We start from the raw sequence: 21108 nt of genomic DNA, 5'->3' as shown, positions 1-21108 counted from the left end.
CAGCACTTAGTGGAAGGCCAGACTTGCGGTTACGACTGATCTCAGTTCAGTTCTTGGCTCTGCCACAGACTTCCTGTATAACTTCAAGCAAAGCGTAGTATCTCTGTGCCTCAGTTCCCATGTATAAAATAGAAATATTATACTTCCTTTCTTCCACCCTATCACATAAAATCTTCAGTGCAGACTGCCTCTGTGTTTGTATGCACCAGGCTCTAATCTTGGGTGGAGCTTTATCACATAAAAATAAGCAGAAGCTAGAGCCTGCACATACCAACAAGTTTTCCCATTGCCCTGCTCTTTTCAAAACGTCAGATCTTGCATTGTGTAGGACTGAAGTCACTGCCTGAGAAACTGCCTCGCTTTGCCAAGTACAGGAGCACTAAAAGCAGTTTTTCCTTTGCAAGGAAAACAAAGTGAATTATTGTTGGTTTGTGTGAGGAGGAACAGAAGCTTGGAGAGTTGAAGTGTTTTGCCTAAATGAGAGAGCACAGATTTGGGAACAGAAGTCAGTTCTCCTGCAGCCTAGGCAAACACTCTGCATAGTGGATTTGAGTGCCAACAAAATGATGACCAAGTACAGCATTTACAATTAAAGGGGCTTGCAGGTAGAAAGGGATTTCAACCAAGAAGAGGGTTCTGAATGGGGGGAGAATGGATCTTTCTGGATAATTATGTGGTGAGAAGATTATGTTCTACTTAACGTTCCTCCCGTAGCCCACACCCTGCCACAGAGAATAACAGGCATTGATCATTGGCAACTGCAGGTGCTTAAATTGCATATGTATAATCCATTGTGATCATCCTAGTGATCTTTGATTTTCTTCTTTTTACTGAGTTCAGAATCTAATGCATCGTCTTGGTAAAACTTTCTTATGCTACAGTATCAACAAAGTTTCTGCCTCACAAAACTGTATCCCACCTTAGCTTGAGGCTTCTTTTTTTTTTTTTTTTTTTCCACTTGGGAATGGTAAACAGCGTTTAAAGATTTCAGAACAGAGAGTTTATATGCAATCTCTTTAAATCCTGAGGCTGTTGCTATTTATGAATTACGGTATTAAGCTAGGTAAAATTAGAAGGCAATGTTTCATCTCTAATTGGTGAGTTCAAAAGGCTCCCACCTATGAGGCTCTCTAATTAAATAAGGTGACTTCTAGCTCACTCCGTTTTGTGAAAGGATTCTCCCTCCCCCAAGAGCCAGTTCTTGTTTTGCAAAGTACAGAGTGTATCCCACGGAGGGCCTAACAAAATGGTCAGATATTCAAACCCAGAGTTCCAGAAGTGAGGAACAAATGCAGTCCAGGTACCATTTTTAGGATCTCTTTTTCTATGGTTGTCTTTAGTAAATTCATCTTACAACCTCTTGGTTTTTCACTTTTTCTTCCTTAATCTCTCAGTGTCAGTATTTTGATTTTTCCAGTTTGCTTATTCCAACTAATGCAGACAGCATATGATTTATCTGAGTTCAGATTAATCTAGACTCCTTTGAAGGATAAACACTGTGGAAGGATCTTTGTCTTTCATTCTCTCTACTGTCTATTTCTTTTTACTTTATCCATCTTTTCCACTTGCCACAGTAAAATAAAGCAGCCAAGTAACATTTTTTCCCAGTTGCTGAAAGAAGATACCAGGGGAATTATTGCAAAATGACAAATGCTGGGTGTTCGCAACTGGTCCAAGTTCTCTTTTCAGCCATTATGATTTGTTTTTACAGGCTGGATTTATTACAATATATTTTCCTCTGTGAACAAACTGGATATTGATTTTAAATACTGTCATTGCAATGTATTAGAAATATTTCACCAATTTTGAGATTGTAGCTACTGTTACTAAGAGGGAATTATTATCTTATTATTCAACAGCTATATCCCTAAGCTTATAGGCTCTTAGTAGCTACTGCCATACAAATGCACCTTGCATGTTTATGTATTTCATTTCCAATAGACATGCAGCAGATAAAAGGTGCCGTTTGCTGGTTAAAAGTACTAAGATTCAGTATAAGAGAATAGATTCTCAAAATATCAGTATTATATGAGCTGACCCTGAACTGTTCAAAAATGAGCACTTTAAATTTAAATTCAGTAACCCAGCCTCTATCACCTTGTTTCTCTCAGCCCTCAGACTCTCTTAAAGTAGGAGAGAAAGAATGGGACTATTGTTATCCCGAGAGCATGGCAGAGAGGAGATCTCTTTTATCAGCCCTAGGAACAAGCCAGTTCCTTGCTGCTGGGGAATTTGGAATTCTCCCCATCAACTCTTCATTTATGGTCAATGGATATTTTCCCTCTAGGAAAAAAAGGTGCGTTACCAGAGATTAATTTAGTAAAGTAAAGATTCATATAGTTGCAAATGCTTTAGTCTTCGATACTAGCTTGCCCTGTGAAAAAAAATTTCCTCTTTTTTTGCTTTGTTAGTAGAACACATGATTGTTACTCTTAATAATAATTTTCCATTAACAAATGTAATTCATAATCACAATAGATTTCACTTATTCTACACTTAGTGGCCACATCCTTGAAGCTCCAAATTTTCTTATATACTGTTCCAGTACATAGTAGAAGACGGCCAAAGCAGGTAATGCAACTATTCCTTTATAAGAAGACACTATTCTTACTCAGAAGAATGTCAAATTAAAGATGGTATGTAACCTGCTGCTTTAATATTGAAGGTGCTTAGGATTCAGTGAAAAGGTCATTGAGATCTGTGGGAACCTTTCTACCAATTTCTAAAAGAGCGGATCAAGCCTTTACACTTGAGCACTTTTACATACATGAGTAGTCCTATTTGGACTTACGGATTTAAAAGGAAGGATCTGCTTTCTTACTTCTAGGTATCATGTTACTTCGTAGTATGAAACTGGCATTTGAGTTGCTTGGAATATATAAAATCATTATTCTAGTCTGGGAAAGCTTACAAGAAAGCAATACACAAGTATTTTCTGCCATCTAGTGGGCTTTGTTCAGAAAAGAAGTCTACACTCCTTTTAAAAATTAAGAAAATCACAGGACAGAGAAGGGAAAGGATTTCAGAGTTCTCTGCTTTCCCTATCGGAAGATTTTTAGCAGCAGAAAATTCCCACCAGAGTCAGGTTAGACAAAGTAGTCCTCTTTCTTCTCTTTAAAGTGTACGCTTACTGATTACTTCCATCTGAGCCAGATATTCAATGATGCAGTTTCATTTTGAGATTGATTTCTGAGTAAACAAGATTTAGCCCCATTATTTTTTTCAATCTGAGACAGATTAAAATAGTCTTGTAAACCCTCTTAGTGATTCATTCAGGTTTCTAGATATTGCATATATGAAGCTATTGGTGGGTGTTTTAATCTGCAAGTTGCTGGGCCACATTTTTAAGGGAAGCAGGTAATTTCATTCCCATTGACACTGATGGCTAGCATAAAGACCTTCCCTTTCTAAATTCTACATTGCAAATTCTCATAGTAATCTCTACTATTTTGGCCTTTTCACACAGTGGATTTACAGAAATAGAAGTCTAAGAAATTATTTGCTAAAGTGAGAGTGCAGTTATTGCAAAAGCCTGAGGTTGCACTTAGATTGGAAGAAAAGATGTACTTTGTGGTCCCGTATGTCACAGTCAGAGAACAGCTGGTCCTCTCAGATTGCATTTTACACTGCAGGACAGAATTTATATGCATTGACAAAGTTGAGTGAGTAAGTTTTCTAACTGTCTTGATGGTTTGCTTCAAAGTACTGCTGATCTTTCCCATCTGTGACAGGAAATGCTGTTTCCTCCATTTCTTCCTAAGTGACAATTTCCCGTTTGCTCAGGACTGGAACTAGGACTGTGCTGTAGGGCCAGCTCATATTCCCAAACCAGTATGAAGTGCTACTGCATCAAATATATAAAAATTCAAAAAGTTACCAAAAGAAACGCAAACATCTTCAATAAAATCTCTGTCTGTAATCTCCTTTGTACCCAAGTCACTCTGGGGTTCAATTAGAAAGGTATTTCAGAATCCTTTGCCAGATATCTCAAACTCCTAAACAATACAGGGAGACTTACTACTTCTTTCTCTGCCAAACTTAATTTAATTTTAATTTTGTCTCTGTAATATATCACATTATATATTATTCTGAATTTTCTCCTGTTCTCTGGAGTCCATTACATCCTTGCAGTGCCTGCAAAATGAGAATTTTACACATGCAGGCAGACAATATATACAGTTGAAGTAAGCTTGTTGTATATGTAGTGACAAAACAGAGTTTCCATATTCTGTATTTTAAATCTTTGTTGGGAGGGAGTGGGGCTCAAACCCAGCAATATAAGAAACAAAGAAGATGTCCATTACAGGAGATAACAAAAGCGCTGCCTCTTATTCTGAGTCTAATTCAACAGCCAGCTTTTTCTTTAACAGATTTAACTCCTAATTGGATATAGCTACAGATTTATTTCTGTGGCAGGTTGGTATATTGAGAACTGGAGTTTATACTTCCCCCAAATAACCATGGGACTTAGTATCTATCGGTGCATTTAGGAGATATTTTGACTTGTCACAGTTTGCTCTGTTCTGGATTATGGAAATAAATCATCTGTCTTCATCTTTCCTTCTTTTGCAAGATAAAAATAATAACATTTGCCTTCAGTGAGAACATGGTATATGCTGACACACTTAACCAAAAGCAAATGAGGAGAAGCTGAAACCTTTATTTACTTTGAGACCCTTAAACAGCCCATGATAGCTCTGAACTGGCTTTTTCCAACTTTATATCTCAAATATAAAGATCAATCAATTGATCTGTCTGTCGTCTTTATGTCCAAGCAAAATTTCTGCATTGGTTTCATTTCAGTTGATCTAGAGATAGAGCATGACAGAATACAGAGTTTAAGACTGTTAAGAATTCTTGGCCTTTTCATATTTACTTGACTGTCAAGATATAAATCAACTTCTAAATTCTCTTGCTAAGATCAGAACAAACTTAATTTGAAACAGAACTGCATTGAGACTTATATTGCTGCCTTATTTAATTTATTCATTTTGAAGGTTCACATTTTGGTCATCAATGGTTTTAGAAGTTCACTCCCTTTGTAACACATTAATACAAAGGGAATTTAAATAACATCAAGGAACATATTTTCCACATGAATGAATAATCAAATATATTTGTTCGGTAACTGGATCTATGGGAAATGGAAGCATAGCATTATGAAGCGCTTTAATAGGTCATTCTTTATTTCAAATATAAGCCTTATCTATTTTGCAAATATATCCTACTCAAGCTACCTTCACTTATTTTATCTCCTTCCTGAGCTGTGCATTCTTAAGGTATTTTATCAATTCTGAAGTGTCATTGGGCCCCTAATTGGGTGTACTGGGTTATTTTCCAAGAGTATTTCTTTTGAAAAATCAGGCTACACATTTTATATTACAGTCTTTTCCCTTGCTTTTATTTTTCCTCCATTTGTTCCACATTTTCACGCCAAAGCAGAATACAAATACAACATAATCCTTTGTCTTCAGATAGTCTGAACAAAATTAGCAACTAGCAGCATTTGGTTCGATGTATTTAAATGTTTCCTGATCTGTGTGTGACCTACTGCAAAATGTCCATTCTTTGCATTATCTTTTTCTGAAAGAAATGCGTGTGCATTTCTTCTGAATCCTTTCAGTACTTTGAAGTCACCTTACCTGGTTGGTAGACAGAGGGCTTTATGCTGGCAGTAGTAACAACTCTCATTTTTGAAGTAGCAGAAGGAGCAGGACTTTCACCGTAGCTTCCAGAAACTGGCATTGGTGTATATGACTGGCTTGTGTTTCTAAAAGCAAAATGAAGGTATGAGCAACTTTATAAACAGCAAAAGTTAGTGATTGTGAAATAACAGATCTGGCAGCTTCCAAAGCACTCCAAGAGGAATGGTCCTTGAGAGCTACAGAGAGAATACTGTGAGTGAGATTCATTAGTCTTTACCATTGCTCAGAAAGGTTTGGACAATTCTTTGGAAAGAAAAATTATCTGAATAAGGCTTTTAAATAATGCCACGTTGCTCTTGCTGTTGCGGAAAATAGCTTACTGAAGGAATATGACAAATTTATTAAAGGAACTGTCAGTTTAACAATAGATCAGACTTCAGGAATATGCATACAGAGTTTGGGTTTTCTGTCCCTCTACAAACAGGCCTTTTCTTGTCTAAAATAAATCAATAAGGGATATCTTGCTGACTTAAAAAGATACTGGCTCAGCACAATTACTACTACTACAAATGCTAACTACTGTTTATAAGCACTGTACTCATTTCAAAAAGATTACAGTGACCTTTAATAAACTTCTGAAACTAACTTTTCCCTATTTAGGCTGAAACCACATTTTATGTTAATTTTTCTAATGTTCAGATTCAGCTAACCCAAAAGCAAATGAAATGCAATATTATGATGCAATTTCTGCATTCCGAGATTAAAAGCATTTGCTCAGGATTCCAAACATCAATAAGAAACAGTTTTTCTCTATTTTATGACTTGGATGGTGATTCCCAGTTTGATTATAGTAATACATCAAAATATATGCCTCTTCTATTTGCCTGTTACTTAGGATGGTTCTATTTGTAATGACTTTGCTTCACAGACCACTAACAGAGCATTACATACAAAGCAAGCAACAAAATAAAGGGAAGCAACAGATACTGAGATGTGTGCAGTAATAACCATTCACTATTGAACATCATTGTTATTCACCCTGAAAACATAGTTTTACTTTCTTTTCCCCTTCATTTTCACTATGTGCATGAACAAGGTCCCTATCCATTTGTGCTGACAATTTAGAAGTTATTTCCATAGTGGCTTTGTCTCTAGGAAAACATTGGTCAGCATGAGAAATGAAGCATTCCGTTTTGCCAGACCATTGGTCCATCTTGACTTGTACCTTCTTCAACAGTGGAATTAGATGCTATCTGGAGAGAACACGTTATCATTTTTACATATGGCAAACCCAGAAAATTCCTTCCAGTACAGGTTAAAAATATTCTGACAAATGTAAACTTTTGATTTTGAACAAAATAAACCTGTTCTCACAACACAGCCTTTTGCTACTCTGACAGTGCTTAAAGTATAGATCTGGTTTGCATAGCACTGATGCCTCAGGCTAATTTATTTTACCTATTTAGTTAGACCTAGAAACGTTGCTGTTGCTACAGTGACTATAGGTAATTATTTCTGTACTTAGTCTAGGGCTTAGGGCTGGATTTGGGTTCACTATACCATGAGTAAACAGATAAACTCCAAGCTAAACTATTTTAGTGGGTTTGTATTCACTGTAAATTCTGTTGTGAACTGTGCTGTGATTTTGAACCGCCAAAGCTGTTCTAAACACAGTAAGACTTTCTACTTTCCATTCTCACCATCTATTTCCTGTTGATACTTCCTTATCTGTAGTGCACACTGTACTTGGGGTCACTGAGCAGAGGATCGTTGCTCCTACCGTAGGACAGGCAGGAAGATTTACACTTCAGGTACGCTGGCTTCGCATACAGCCTTTAGCTAAACACACACTATCAAGACTTTTCCTTGTTTTAAAATCTACTATTCAGGGTAAACTAGACAGAAAATCAGTAAAACATACTTACCTTTACAGGCTTAGTGATCAATATTTACAATGTGGATTAAAAGATTTTAAACCATGTGTCATACAGCCTTAATCTGAAAACACATACACTCAGGAAAGTCTACTCCCAGATGTGCAGGTCCATTGGCAGAAAGACTCATTTGAAGGTCTCTTAATGCACAAAATACATAAAGAAGTTCTGAACCAGATTAGTGATATTTAGACTGTCATAAAGAAAGATCGTTTTTCAAAATACAAATGTTTCCCAAAGCTAATAGCAGGTAATACCATGCCGCTATATTTCCTTGTATGTTCAGGGAAATGAAGTTGAAAAAACCAAAAACAACACACACAAACCCCACCCCCACCCCTCCCATATTCATAGTACCAAAATGATGGCAAAATTAAGTCAACTACTGAACTCTTTTACATAATATGATGCATATTAAATAGAGTAAGGAAGATAAAAAGGCTTGTCAAAGAGAAATAAAGTGTTATGCTACATCATTAAGGGTTTTAGTGAAGTTAAAAGATTTATCAGAATTTCTGCTGAAGAAAAGGAAGTAGCATGTGATTCAAATAGAGGGGAAAAAGGAGAAAAAGAGAAAAAAGAAAGAAAAGGAAAAAGGAAAGAAAAGAAAGAAGAAGAAAAAAGAAAGAAAAAAGAAAGAAAAAGAAAAGAAAGAAAAGAGAGGTGAGAAGAGAAAAGAAAGAGAAAAGAAAAAAAGAATAAAAAGATGTCCTAAGGACCAAAGATGCTTTAATGGAAAAGGAAGCAATGGCATCTCGAAAAGCAGTGAAAGCACCCTTACTGAATTTATCTGTAGCAGCCAATGGCATGTGATAGGCAACGAATTAAATGCTGGCTCTGAAAACTATTAGTTGTCAGAAAAAGAAAGAGATCATTTTTATGTTAACACTTCACTAAATGCCTACTAGCAGCAATAAATTGGTTTGTTAAGTGCTTGTAAAGTAGAGTAGCTGCACAACACATTTTTATACCTCTTCTTTGACTGGTAGCTGACGGAGGTGGAAGAGTGCCGGTTGAAACTAAAACGAGACAAAAGTTGTATTTGAAAAAATGTACCAAGAAAATCGAGATATCTTGTCTTACAGTGACTTTCCTTATGAGTAAGAGGTGCTCTTAAGTGCTAAAGTAAACAACATGTACATACTTATAATCATATAAGATCAGTATTACATTTTTCTTCTCTTATTCAAGCTAGGAATCATAGTGAAACCTGACGGATGGTAACATAAAAAAATGAGCTGAGTATATTGCTCCATTAGTCACTGTCATTCAGTTTTGCTTATTCTTTAGTTGTGGAACTCTAATTCAACCACTGGGCTGTTTGCTTTGACATTCATCATTTATATGTACTAGCACAGAAAAACAAGTAAGAGTTTCCTTTTTTCAGTATCATAAGCTCAAGCTGCATCAAATCTTAAAAGCAAGCCTTGAATGAACCAAAGTCAAAACAAGCCTTGAATGAACCAAAGTCCAAAGATCAGCTAAGTTTCCTAGCTTATAAGGCAACTAGGACAACCCCACAGAAAAGACAGGCTTGGAAGTAGTTGAAGCAACAACACCAAGCCATCACATTCAACTTTTCCATTGCAGTACCATTCTATTGTTCATTTACTAAATGGAGTCTTAGATAAACAGGTAGATACTTTTTTTTCTTGGGGAAACAGCATCATTTCGGAACATAAATGATTAATTTCTGAAAATACAGGAAGTATTTAAAAGCCTGCACAATATATGATCTGAGAAACACGGGGATTCAGAATGAACACTGTCTAAATGCAGAGCAGTACAGGGCTACATGGCATCAATCACATCCCAAAGGACTACAGCCCACATTTGCCAGAACTACCAGAAGTCTATCATATGCCAGTTATTTTCTTAGCTTCTGGAGAAGAGTTTTTCTTCCCTTTACCACAGACAGTGCTTGAATTAAAATCCTAAGATCTCAGAAGCTGCACCTTCCTTTTAGAACCATAATTGTAGCTCTTTCCATTGCTTCTCTTGTTTTTGTATTCCCAGAGTGCTGTCTCACTGGTTGCCCTGCTTTTACCCTCCAGATGGAATAACCAAATGCATAAAGAGCTTCGTAGCTTGTTTAAAACACTCCTGCTATGCTTTCTTCTTTGTAAGTAAGATTGTAAGTGAAAAAGTAAGATGACATGGCAGATTTAAAAGCAAGAGTAGCGTGATCAGTTAAGTATTAATGACTTAGTTCAAACATTCCTGTTTAGGAACATTATGAAGCTTTTACTCATGTTACGTGGTTATGCATATGGCCTTGCTCACAAAAGCAAAGTCACTATAGAAGAGGATCTACCAAAATTCAAAATCAGATTTGAATAGTTAAGGACACTGATCAAGAAATCCTCCTGCATTTTCTTGGTGGACATTTTTAAGGTATCTAGAAGGAAAAAACACCAACAAACACTGGAAAAGTGCTGGTAAAATCTCAGCCTCATTCTACTTGAGCATGTTTTACAGGATGGGGATACTGTTGCAACTAAGGTAATCCATATTTTATTTTTAACTAAAATTATACAACACGCTGCAATGCTCCAATGGTGTATGTCAAGTGGAAACTGGATTTTTAAGTCTGTATTTTGGCATGCTAATGAACTGCTTGATTTCTAAATTAAAACTATCAGATGCTCAAAAATTTGAATTATAAATTAATTTAGAGGCCTGGTTAAGTCCCTTAAGTTTGAATACACTAGCTATAATACGTAACAGTTTTTAAAACAAACATAGAAGTAGTGCACAAAGATAAAAACCCTATTTCAGCTGCAACAAACCCCTCCAAATCCAGACGGAGTTTGCTTCTTGCACCTGACTATCAGGGGAACGATTTTTTACAGGTCCTACAAGTTTCTGATTTGCCTTTATGTTCCAAGGCTTGCTGAATTACTGGACTTCCAGGGCAAGCATTTGCTATGACAATAACATTTGCCTGCTGGTAATGCCTTGAAGTGTATGTCAGCATGATACCTGTGTCATCTGTTGGCCAGTAAGATTTTAGGGCAGTAGTGTATAAAGCTGATATGCTGTAGATCTTATATCTTTGACTTAAGTAATTGCCAGATATGAGCAATAGGTTTTAGCAGTCTGATTAAAGCATTGCTTTCTGAAATGGACAGCTGGTTTTCATAGATTCACAGAACCTTTCAGGGTGGAAGAGACCTCAGGAGGTGTCTCATCTAACCTCCTGCTCAAAGCAAGGTGAGCTCTCCGGTCAGACCAGGTTCTCAGTGTTTTATCCAGTGGTGTCTTGAAAACCTTCAAGAACGGAGTGCATACCTTCCCAGACAACCTGCTTCCTTTCAAAGGGGCAAGAAAGGGTAAAATGCTCCATGCCAATTTAATGCATGCGATAAAAGACAGTTGAATTGCAAGTAAATTTTAATATCTCAAGGTGATCTTTTTATCCTCATTACTCATTAAAATTGTGATTCACACTGATTAGTCCATGCTGATACATCACTACAAATGAATTTATAGTTTCAAGGCCTCACACTGCCTCCCTTCTCCCCGCTAAAGGAATGTGAAATTAAAGTGAAATGGATAGAGGCTCAATCAAGAAATAGTATTATATTAGGTCTAAGACAGCCATGCATGTAGTGTCAACAAATAATGGCTATCTTTACACTAATTTATTAGCTTTTTATATGTAAATTATACATAATTGTTGCTTAATTGTCATTTTGAAGACAACAATGAAAACATAGCTCTTTTATGGAAAAGCAGATTTATTCCAAAAGATAACAGAAGATATCTGCATCTAATTCTTATACCAAAAGCTATACCAGCAGTTGTCAATCTGTCCCAAGTAACTATCATATTCTACTCCTGACCAACATAGCTACCATACTTCAATGTGAAGAGTGCCTATTCTGGGATTCCAGTCTATCCATAATCCTGTGATTAATACACATGAATTATGAGCTTCTTAAATGAATAGCCTTCAGTTAAAAAAGTATGCATGCGTTAACCATTTTGTGAAAACATGCCTTCTGCCTACTTAGGTGGCCTTATTTTAAGGATTTCTATGATGATAAACTGTCTCTGAAAAGTTTCTAGACATCTACCACTTCTATAACTCTGATTTAAAAGCTCACGATGCTATGATTCACATATTCGTAAGGGTTTCTGAAGTTTTTAGATGACTCCGAGTATAGTCTTATAACTCAATAGTCCAGTTTTAGAATGCCCCCCCTGACTAGCAGCATCCTCAACATTCAGATCTTTGTCTGCCTTCACCTAGCCAGAAAGCTTCACAGAATAATAAAAACAAAATCCAAAGTAATGTTTATTTCTGAAATAAAGCCTTTTCTTAAAACTGGAAAATTTGTAGTTTTGACATCTTAAAAGTGTGATGTGTTCTTTAGCCCTCCCCTTATATCCTCCTATTCAAAATTCTCAGAAATTGTCAATGAGTAGAATCTATTTCACTCAAGTCTAAAAATGCCTTTCTAATCTTGGACAGGCAATAAAATAAATCTGATTAAGCTTTTAACAATGGAATGGTAATTTGTGATTTTATCTTTCTGCATTTCTCCAGAATTGTTCATTAAATGAAAGTCTTTTATTATCTGACTGTTTTTCTTGAAGGGGAAAACGACGGCCTTTTGTGACATCAATGCTAATCTCAATGAAATATATGTATATTGCAGAAATAAGAAGATGCAGACTACTACTAGGTGCAGGCTTCAAAGACCTATTATTAGCTATTATGTAAAATTCTCACTGAAGCTAGTAGAATACCAAGGAAATCTTTTATGCAAGTCTGTAAAAATATACCTCTCACAACAAGATTTATATGGGTCCTAAGATACAGACTGATGAAACATGAATAGATGTCCTCTGGCTGACCAGAATAGTCACCAAGGCTTCAGTGATGGATACAATTCAGTCCTCAACTGAGAGAAGCACTAGAACTAAGTCTTTTCTGTGGCTCAGAAGAAATAAACATATTTTGCATGTCAGCGTTTAATCAAGCTTAAATATGCACAGTTATTGTTGCTTAGGAAGCAAGGGACTGGTTATAAGAGGCTTCCAATTGTCGCCTACAACTATGTAGGACCCTCTTCTCACAGAGATATGTGATCATTCCACTTGACTAAAAGAGATTTGTTAGTAAAACAAAGAGCGGATGAAATAGTACTGGTGACATTTAAGAGCCTAATCATACCACAGGATTGAACTGAAAAGCAGCGTAAGAATTACCTGTGAAATGCACTGAGCACTCTCCCAGGTAACAAGCGACAGGACGAGAGGAAACAGCCTGAAGTTGCACCAGGGAAGATTTTGATTGGATATTGAGAAAAATGTCTTCACTGAAAGGGTGATCAAGCATTGGAACAGGCTGCCCGGGGCGGCGGTTGAGTCACTGTACCTGGAGTCACCTTTTAAGTACAAAAGTCATGTAGGTGTGGCTCTTAGGACACACGGTTTAGCGGTGGACTTGGCAATACTGGGTTAACAGCTGGACTCAATGATCTTAAGAGGTCTTTTCCAACCTAAATGATTCTATGCAAAAATTAGGTCTTCTTAAGGCATTTTATGATGGACACCCACAAATAATTCCCTAAATAACACCACTTTGGAATTTTGAAAGTTCATACATGAAACTAGATGTCAATGGCAGCAAACACCCTTGCATCTGTTCTTACCTTCTATTCTTGTTAACATTGTGGGGACATTCACCAACTAGTTTAATAGAAACTAAATTTATGATTAGTGTACTTCCACTCAAATAAATAGAATTACATCAGCAGTTAATTTTCTTTCTTATTTTTTATCAGCTCCATATGGGAATTACATCCCCTGTGTAATTCCCATGGCTGTAAACAGATGTTTACATCCTAAAACTCAGAACTCTTCTGATCTGTTCCATAGGTATTTCATTTTTGCATTGGTTTCAGCAATGTGAAGCCATCCAAAATGCTTTCAAGTATGTACCTATGCTGTTTTCTATGATACTCTTGACAAAGATCATTATACTTCTTGAAATGTAGCCTTCGAACTTGCATGTTTTGTTCATTTCAAACATCACCTTTGGGTGATTACTAGCTACCTTTTGATATCAAGATGAAAGACATGGATAATTATGATCTCAAATGCATTGCTGATTCAGTTTTTCATTATTTCTGAAGATTATATTCAAACAATCACTCTTAAAACCTACTGCTTTCTCCTGTTAGTCTTGACAAAGTGTTAATGAAAGCAATGAAAAAGCTTAGCAGTGAGGCAGTACAGCAGCATTCTCTCTTACTAGTGATAGATGCTACGTTTCCCTGTCAGTGCTCTTTCATTAGTCATGATTAAGAGCATAATAAAAGGTCTGTGATTCTGTGTTATCACCAAGAAAAAAAAAAAAGAAAGAAAGAAAAAAGTCTGTCATTCTCACCCAGTGTCACTAGACAACTATTTTCATTTTAAGATGGCAAAACCAGCAAAACCAACCAACTGAAATACCTTTGTTCCGAAAGGATCTTTTGGTCACATATCCTAAATCTAAAACTTAGGCATTTCCTAGCTTGGTTTTAACGTGAAGGATAAGGAAGAAAGCTGTTCCTTTAAACACATCATGCTTTTCAGTAGTCTCTGCTAAGTCAATCTCTTAAGAAGCTGAAAACCTTAAACAGGAGAGAGCAACATAGAATAAACACAAATTAAGTTAAAATAAAAAGAAGAGAGCTTTACAGATATACCTAGACTGAGATGAGATTGCAGATGAAATAGTGGAAGCTGCTAATGACATGTTCTTGGACCCATGGAAAGGCTTAGGCTGTGAAAGAGAGCTGGGGGCTGCAAGCACTCTGCAGAAGACACAGTAAAAGCGTGAAAGCATGTACAAAATTATTTAACAGGGACAAAAATAGTGACATCAGAACCAGGCTTTGTCGGAGTTCAGGAAGACTGCTGCATAGTTACCAGGAACAGGTTTTCTGTAGCATACATCTGCAGACTTACAGAATAGCACAACCAAGCACACTCCTACAGAGCACAAGACAAAATGCACACATTATGTAAACATCTTAAAACCAGAGTCTATCAATAACCAAGAAAGACAGTGTTTCAGGACTGGACTTTACTAAATTATTCATGTTTTTATCTGCAAGATCTGAAGATGTTTGAGACTGAATTCAAGCCAAAGTTTTTTAATATGCAAGCAGTACCAGACAAAAGATTCTATTTAAAACACAAGTCAATGGCATGATTAGTTTAATAGAAGCATTTATTTTTGAAGCATATATTAGATAATCCATTTTCTTCATGTTACAGTTTCAACTGAGGGATAAAAATTACTTAAACTGTATCATTATTTCATGTCAAAGTGCCTTACGGCACAGTTCTGAATTACAGAATACCTTATTCAAACCTCCTTTGCTGGCTGGATGATTGATTTTCTTGCACTGGAATAAAAACACTGGAGTCTGGTAGGTCACGGTTAGGTAAAAACTGACTAAAGTGAGAAACGAAGTAGTTGCTATACATAAATAATTCAAGTCAACTAGCAAAAATTAAACAAGAAGTAGAGCCAAGAGAACATTTGCAATTTCATTTACACAAATCTAAGATATGACAGACTATATCCTAGGTCTCAATTATTTGAAGTAGTTTCCATTACTGAAAGCGTTTTTTCCCTTGTATTTTTAGAACATGCTAAAACATACATCTTCGAGGAATATTCATTTAGTAAAAAAAAACACAGAGAAAAGAATAATATGCACCAAAGGAATTCACTCTTAGTATCTGCAAAATTACTATAATGTGACAGCAGTATAAACCCCATGTTTCTTCACAGACTGTCTGACAGCTTTTAGTATACAACTGTAGATCCTACTGTACCACAAGTGTTCTGAATGCCTACCTCCTTGAAACTCACCGTAGCTCTGTGGCTAAATCTCATTAGAGAAAAAAGAGTAGACAAATCTAATAGAAATTGATTGAAATTAATAGAAACTTAATACCCTACAGAGCAAGTCAGTCATGAAATGTGTGGTTCTACTGACATGTCCACTATGTTTCACTGACACCTGCTATGATATGATAAGCTCAATCACGTGACTAATGACATTTTCTGATTTTCCATTTCATGTCATACTACAGAAACATTACTAAGAGAACCTTCATTCACTGTAATATTATGAGGAGTTGTTTTGGTTTTAATACAAGCAGTGAAGAAACTTCTCTCATTTTAACCCTAGACTTGCTTTCTGAAAATGTAAGCTGTATTACAGACTTAAAGCTACATTTTTAGGGCGGTTTTATTTTGCAAATTATTTGCAAACATGAACAAGGTACTTCCAAGTAAGAAAACACACCTAAATATACAATAGCATATATAATAGGTTACAGCTTTTGCATACTACATTCTTAAGTTAAGAATGTGTATGCAGCATTTTCAGAGCCATACAGGGGTGTACTTGCGGAAGGACAAAGCAATGAAGCATTACCTTTGGAAGGAGGATGAGAAAGACTCTTGCACTACTGAGGTGGTTGCTGGTGGCGTCATCAGACTGGCTGTGTTTTGAGCAGCAGTAGCAGGCTGATGGGCTGAAGCATGTGCAGGAGCAGAGGCAGAACTGGTAGACACCGGAGCATGCTCAACAGGGGTACTAATTAGAGTTAAATTAAATAAAACAAGAAGCATCTTCAGAAGAGGCATATTTAAAAGTAGAGCATAAAACCTACTATGTTTGAACCTGAAGCTGCAAACATAGTAGCAGGCCGTGTTACTGAGGGAAAAGCACAATTATGCAAAGAAAAAAGAAGAGATTTGTTAAGCCTTTTTGGATGTGCAGTTAAGACTGTAATGCAGTTTTGGTCCTGCTTGACTGAAATTTATCCCAGGCGTTATACAGCATTTAAGTCCTGCTCCCACTGAAGCCAGTGGTAGGAAATGTGGCACGCAGTACTTAAATGGTTGCAATCAGCCTGTCACAAACTTTGGGCTCAGATAAATTTCACACAATATTTACTCCTGGAGCTGAAGTTTATGTTGGGAGTAAATTTTTTAATTAGATGAAAGAAAAACAATTTAAAGGGTGTTATCATAGTTTATGATAGCATCATCATATTATCATCATTATCATGGCAGGTTTCCTGCAAGTTCTGATAGTCTAGAAATCCACTCAGCCCAGTTTTGTGTCAGTTTTAATCAGTCTCATGCAATACAGGTAGTGGAAAGATGCTTAAAAGGAGCCCATTCATCTCTGACCTAAATTCACCTTACATTGCACTGGCCAACCCATCAAAAAATAAGATGCCTTTTTATACCTAGAACAGTATGCAAAATACAAGGGGAAGATGGAGCATAAAATTTTACGACACCAGTTTGAAAACTACTTGGCTGATGAGTGTGAGTTGTTATCCTTGTGACCCTCTCGTGCTTTTGTGGCACAGATAACATGGAACAGAGAAATATTACAGTTTAATTCATTTTATCTTTATTTGATTGCAAAATAGATTAATTGAAATTAATAATAACAATAAAAATCTAGTCTCGTACCCTGTGGCCATTTTAGTAACCTACTGAACTACTAGTGTCTTTCATCACCTCCTATCAGAGGTTATTAATATATTTCATGCTTATTAATATATTTCAGCCTTGCAGCCTCACTGAAATTTGGAAAGTATTACTCATCACTTACAGACAGACAAATGGGGCAAAGTTATCTATTAGACAGCTTTGCAAAATAGTTTAGTCAAAGCCATCCACTGCTAAGAAATGAACAGTCTTTTGGGAGGTTGTTTATTGTCTCCCCACTAGCTCTTACATCAAATGAAAAAAAAATAATCATTAAGTGGACTTAAAAGGTTCAAGTTATTTGCTGACCGTTTCAACGCACTTAATATCAGCAAAAGAATAATGGTATGTACATTCATTATTCACTTGTGAATAAACCTAACAAAAATCACTAGGTCATTTAAAACTAAAAGCAGGGGCAGGGTAGGGAAAAGGAGAAACAAGAAGAGACAAAAGCTTAATTTTGTGTTTAGGCAGATTTTACTGCAGATCTTATTAATTATTATCCACAGAACAAATAAGCCACTGAAAAATGACTAATGGCATTTGATTTTTCAGATTATTATACTATTCCAGTGCATAGCCTTCTGTGACGAGTGTATGTCCCCCAGGCATAAGGAACATTTTTTCTTGATGCCATTTTATTATGCTGTAGATCCATTTTCTTTAGTAGTTATCCTAATACATTTTTTTTTTTTTTTCTTAAATCAGGGCATTACTGTACATGACGTAGTTGTCTTGTCCGTAAGCAGTGATATAAGAACATAAGAGACAGATTTTTACTTCTTTTGACCTAAGTCATATGTATATTGCCACATGTCTGGATTCTTACAAATTACTCCTATCAGGGTGATGATGGAATTTGGCAATTCTTTGGCCCAAAATATTCTTTCCTGAGCACACTAAGTATCAAATAACAAAAGAAAGCTTACAGTTCCATGACTGTTTTTCAGCCAAACCTTAGCCCTCTGACAAAAGCAGAAAATCAGTGTTTTCTCCCTTATGAGTTTCGTCTGCAATTGTATACATACCAAGTGAGCTCCTCAAAATACTCATCCTGTTTGCAATTCTGGTTTTCAAATCATTACACCAAAAGTTTCGCAACAGTTTTGCAACAGTTTTTTCATCATGATACGCATTTGAAATTCAGATCAGTGCTTCCATCTTGATGCAATTTGCACTGTGATGTAAATGCTTCCGCTTCACTAATACAGTACCAATCACACAGGCTATGAGGCAGAGTGCCTGGATATTGTACATCACAGCTGTAGATTATGGGCTAGGCTGTTACCGAGTTTTCATACTTGCAGGATTTTTTTTTGCCCTGTGCAACAGTAGGTACTGAAATTGTCACATTAAAATGTGTCGAGTCAAAATTTAGTACTTACGTATCTTTGATTTAGCAAACAGGAAAGGACTGAATCTACACTGCACATAAAAAATGAAGCTTTATATATGTTCTAAAAACAAACTAAGATTGCACCTATGTTGTCTTTCTATTTTCCCTGATGTGAGAGGGATTTTGCTACAGATTTCAGAAGTCACAAAATGATACCTTGAATAGAAGAAAACAGTGTGTATATATACTTAAAAGAATAGAATAAGAATATTTTTAAGAGAAAACAGTGATATATACTTAAAAGAAAGAAAAAAAAAAGAATATGTGTGGACATGGACCTGTGTGGAGACAGATTTGAACTGGACAAACATATATAAATAAAATAAATGCAAATATACTGGAACACCTTATAAAACTTGAAAGAAATACAAATTTTATCTTGCATGCTGTTTGTAATAGGTTTTTTGGTGATTTAAATGTTAGAGGCTTGATCACCTTCCTGCAGCGTAGGATATATTAATTAATTAATGGAACAAGGAATTGGAATAAATATAGATGAAGTACAGAAAACTTTAAAATCAGGATGATCTGATTACACAAATTATATGCAGTTGGTAACTAATTCTCTGCTCTGTTTTATAGAAAGGACTCAGACTGACTGTTTTTATTTTAACCAGTATAGATTTTAAATAATTTTATTTAGATATTCAAATAAGATAACCTAACTTTTTTTTTCTAAACACTGCCTAATTTCTAGTTTTTCAATCGGATTTTTTTTTTCTATTTTTTTTTTTAGTCCTTCAGGTGCAGAAGAATTTTAAGAACTAATAAATGTGAATGCTGCTTTATAAAATAGATCATCGATTAAAATAGCTTCATTGTTACATGTTGACCATATTAAAAAAAAATCTGTATTCTGTACACTTTTAATCTTTATAGTATTTTGTATTTTAAGGAAATCCAAAGGAAATGGATGTTCTCAAACATCTCCATGTATGTGGTCACAAACAAACATAAAATGTACAATGTAAGTTAGGTGGATGAAAACAAACACATATATCTCTTCTCAGATGATTTTCAATCACAAAAAGGAACACAGATGAGTAGAGGTTAAGAGGATAATAAAGGTTAACAACCATAATGAGAAAACACAGGCAACAAACACACTCTAACATTTAAAAAAATTAGTGCCAATTAAACTTCTTTCTTTCAGTAAAATCCTAGGTTCTGACATTTGCTGTCTGAAAAACAATTGAGTGGATTATTAAAGCAGTACTTAGTTTCCTTTATGTAACACCTGAAGTTCTTTTTGTTTCAAATCCTCCAACAGATCTCTTGTAAGGAACTGGAGATATAGGGAACAAAAATAAAAATGAATAGGGGAAAAATTATCTCTTATCATAGCATTTGTAGAAAAAAGTGCTGGAGAAGGTGTTTAGAGAAAGACATAACACGGAAGAGCTTTGCATTCGAATATTGGAATGTCTGTAGAAGTACAGTGAACCGTTTCTCTGCAGAGGGTGCTTAATGACTGTTTCCTTCTTATTGCAGGTGCGATCCTTGAGAGTGCTGCTTAAAACATAAAACTCACGCAAACTAGAAGTTGTTGGAATTTGTAGAACTTGGAAACGCCCATCGCCTAAAAGGCAGATGTCTGTCTGAAGGAGTTAGAGGTTGTTATTACCAAACCATTCCAAAGCTCCAAACAGGTCAGTTATGCAGTTACACGTCACAGTGTACCTTTGATTACTGGATGAAGTAAGAGGGACTTTCTGGCCAGTAGTGATGAAACCGGCCTCCCTCTGACTTGTACCCGCTCCAAGCCTCACAGACCCCTTGGAGGCCACTGGCTTAGCATTGTCAGTGTTGGCATCCATGCTGCACGGTTTAGGAGGATGCCAAATACTTGACGTCACATACTGTGTCGCATGCGTAGTAGCTGCAGGCCTGGGTAACAAAGATTACAAGGGGGTTTGTAAATGAGGCATTTCCTAGGTAATAGCAGGTATTTGAGGGAGAGACAGAATTCCAGCCTTAATAGAAAAAGGTTTGTGTGATTTTTTTGGTTTTCAGAGATTCATGTGCTTAATGTCTATCACAACAAATAAAGCAGCATTTTAGAATGCTAACACCTGGCCCTTTAAGACAGCAGGTTTTATATGGAGTAAAGCCTTCAGAAAAAAAACCCCAACAAAACAACCCAAACACCAACCCCTCCAGCCCAAATCAGAAATGCTAAACCTCATAACCAAAAAAGAAGTTAAGTCTAGATTTAGTAATGAAGGCTTTGTTTTTCTGTCTTTTCTTTTTTTTTTTTCCCCTGGAAGATTTATATCTGTAAATATCCAGTGTCTTCTTTTTATATCCCTAAATTCCTTATACCGTAGATCATCCTGATATTGCAGACAAAATCATGACAAATCTTGGTAGTTCATTAGTTTATTACTGCTTAAGACCAGGAAAGGCTTTAAGAATTAAAAAAGGTACCTTGTGTTAAATCTGGAAACCATATTGCTAGGAATATCAAAATAAGACACATAGCAGAGCTATGATGATAACAGAGGTGGAGAAAAGCTATGGTATGACAAACCATGCAAGATTAAAGCAATGTAATATGACATTAACACCCGTCATACATCACAAATTGTTCCTGGTAAAATAAAA

General features: G+C 36.0%; 1 protein-coding gene and 1 long non-coding RNA gene across 14 annotated transcripts in view; one reads left to right on the top strand and one right to left on the bottom strand.

The window, feature by feature from the left end:
- LDB3 (LIM domain binding 3) overlaps positions 1–21108 on the bottom strand; it is a 128646-nt gene that overhangs the window by 12179 nt on the left and 95359 nt on the right. For 8 of the 12 annotated variants that reach the window (XM_055721473.1, XM_055721475.1, XM_055721478.1 and 5 more), the window contains 4 exons: positions 16033–16194; positions 14284–14391; positions 8551–8598; positions 5643–5770 (listed from right to left, as the gene is read on the bottom strand). In XM_055721473.1, the coding sequence (XP_055577448.1) occupies positions 5643–5770; positions 8551–8598; positions 14284–14391; positions 16033–16194 (446 nt within the window). The remainder of the gene's footprint in view (positions 1–5642; positions 5771–8550; positions 8599–14283; positions 14392–16032; positions 16195–21108) is intronic. The other 4 variants (XM_055721479.1, XM_055721481.1, XM_055721477.1 and 1 more) reach the window with 3 other exon arrangements.
- Positions 1–21108, top strand: part of LOC114018180 (uncharacterized) — a 59027-nt gene that overhangs the window by 22092 nt on the left and 15827 nt on the right. For both annotated transcript variants that reach the window (XR_008734034.1, XR_003563610.2), the window contains exon 3: positions 19996–20153. This is a non-coding gene — a long non-coding RNA (uncharacterized LOC114018180). The remainder of the gene's footprint in view (positions 1–19995; positions 20154–21108) is intronic.

Source organism: Falco cherrug, chromosome 9 (assembly GCF_023634085.1).
Source record: "Falco cherrug isolate bFalChe1 chromosome 9, bFalChe1.pri, whole genome shotgun sequence".
NCBI lineage: Eukaryota > Metazoa > Chordata > Aves > Falconiformes > Falconidae > Falco > Falco cherrug.
Note: the sequence above shows the minus strand (reverse complement) of the source record. Positions and strands in the feature narration are given on the sequence as shown.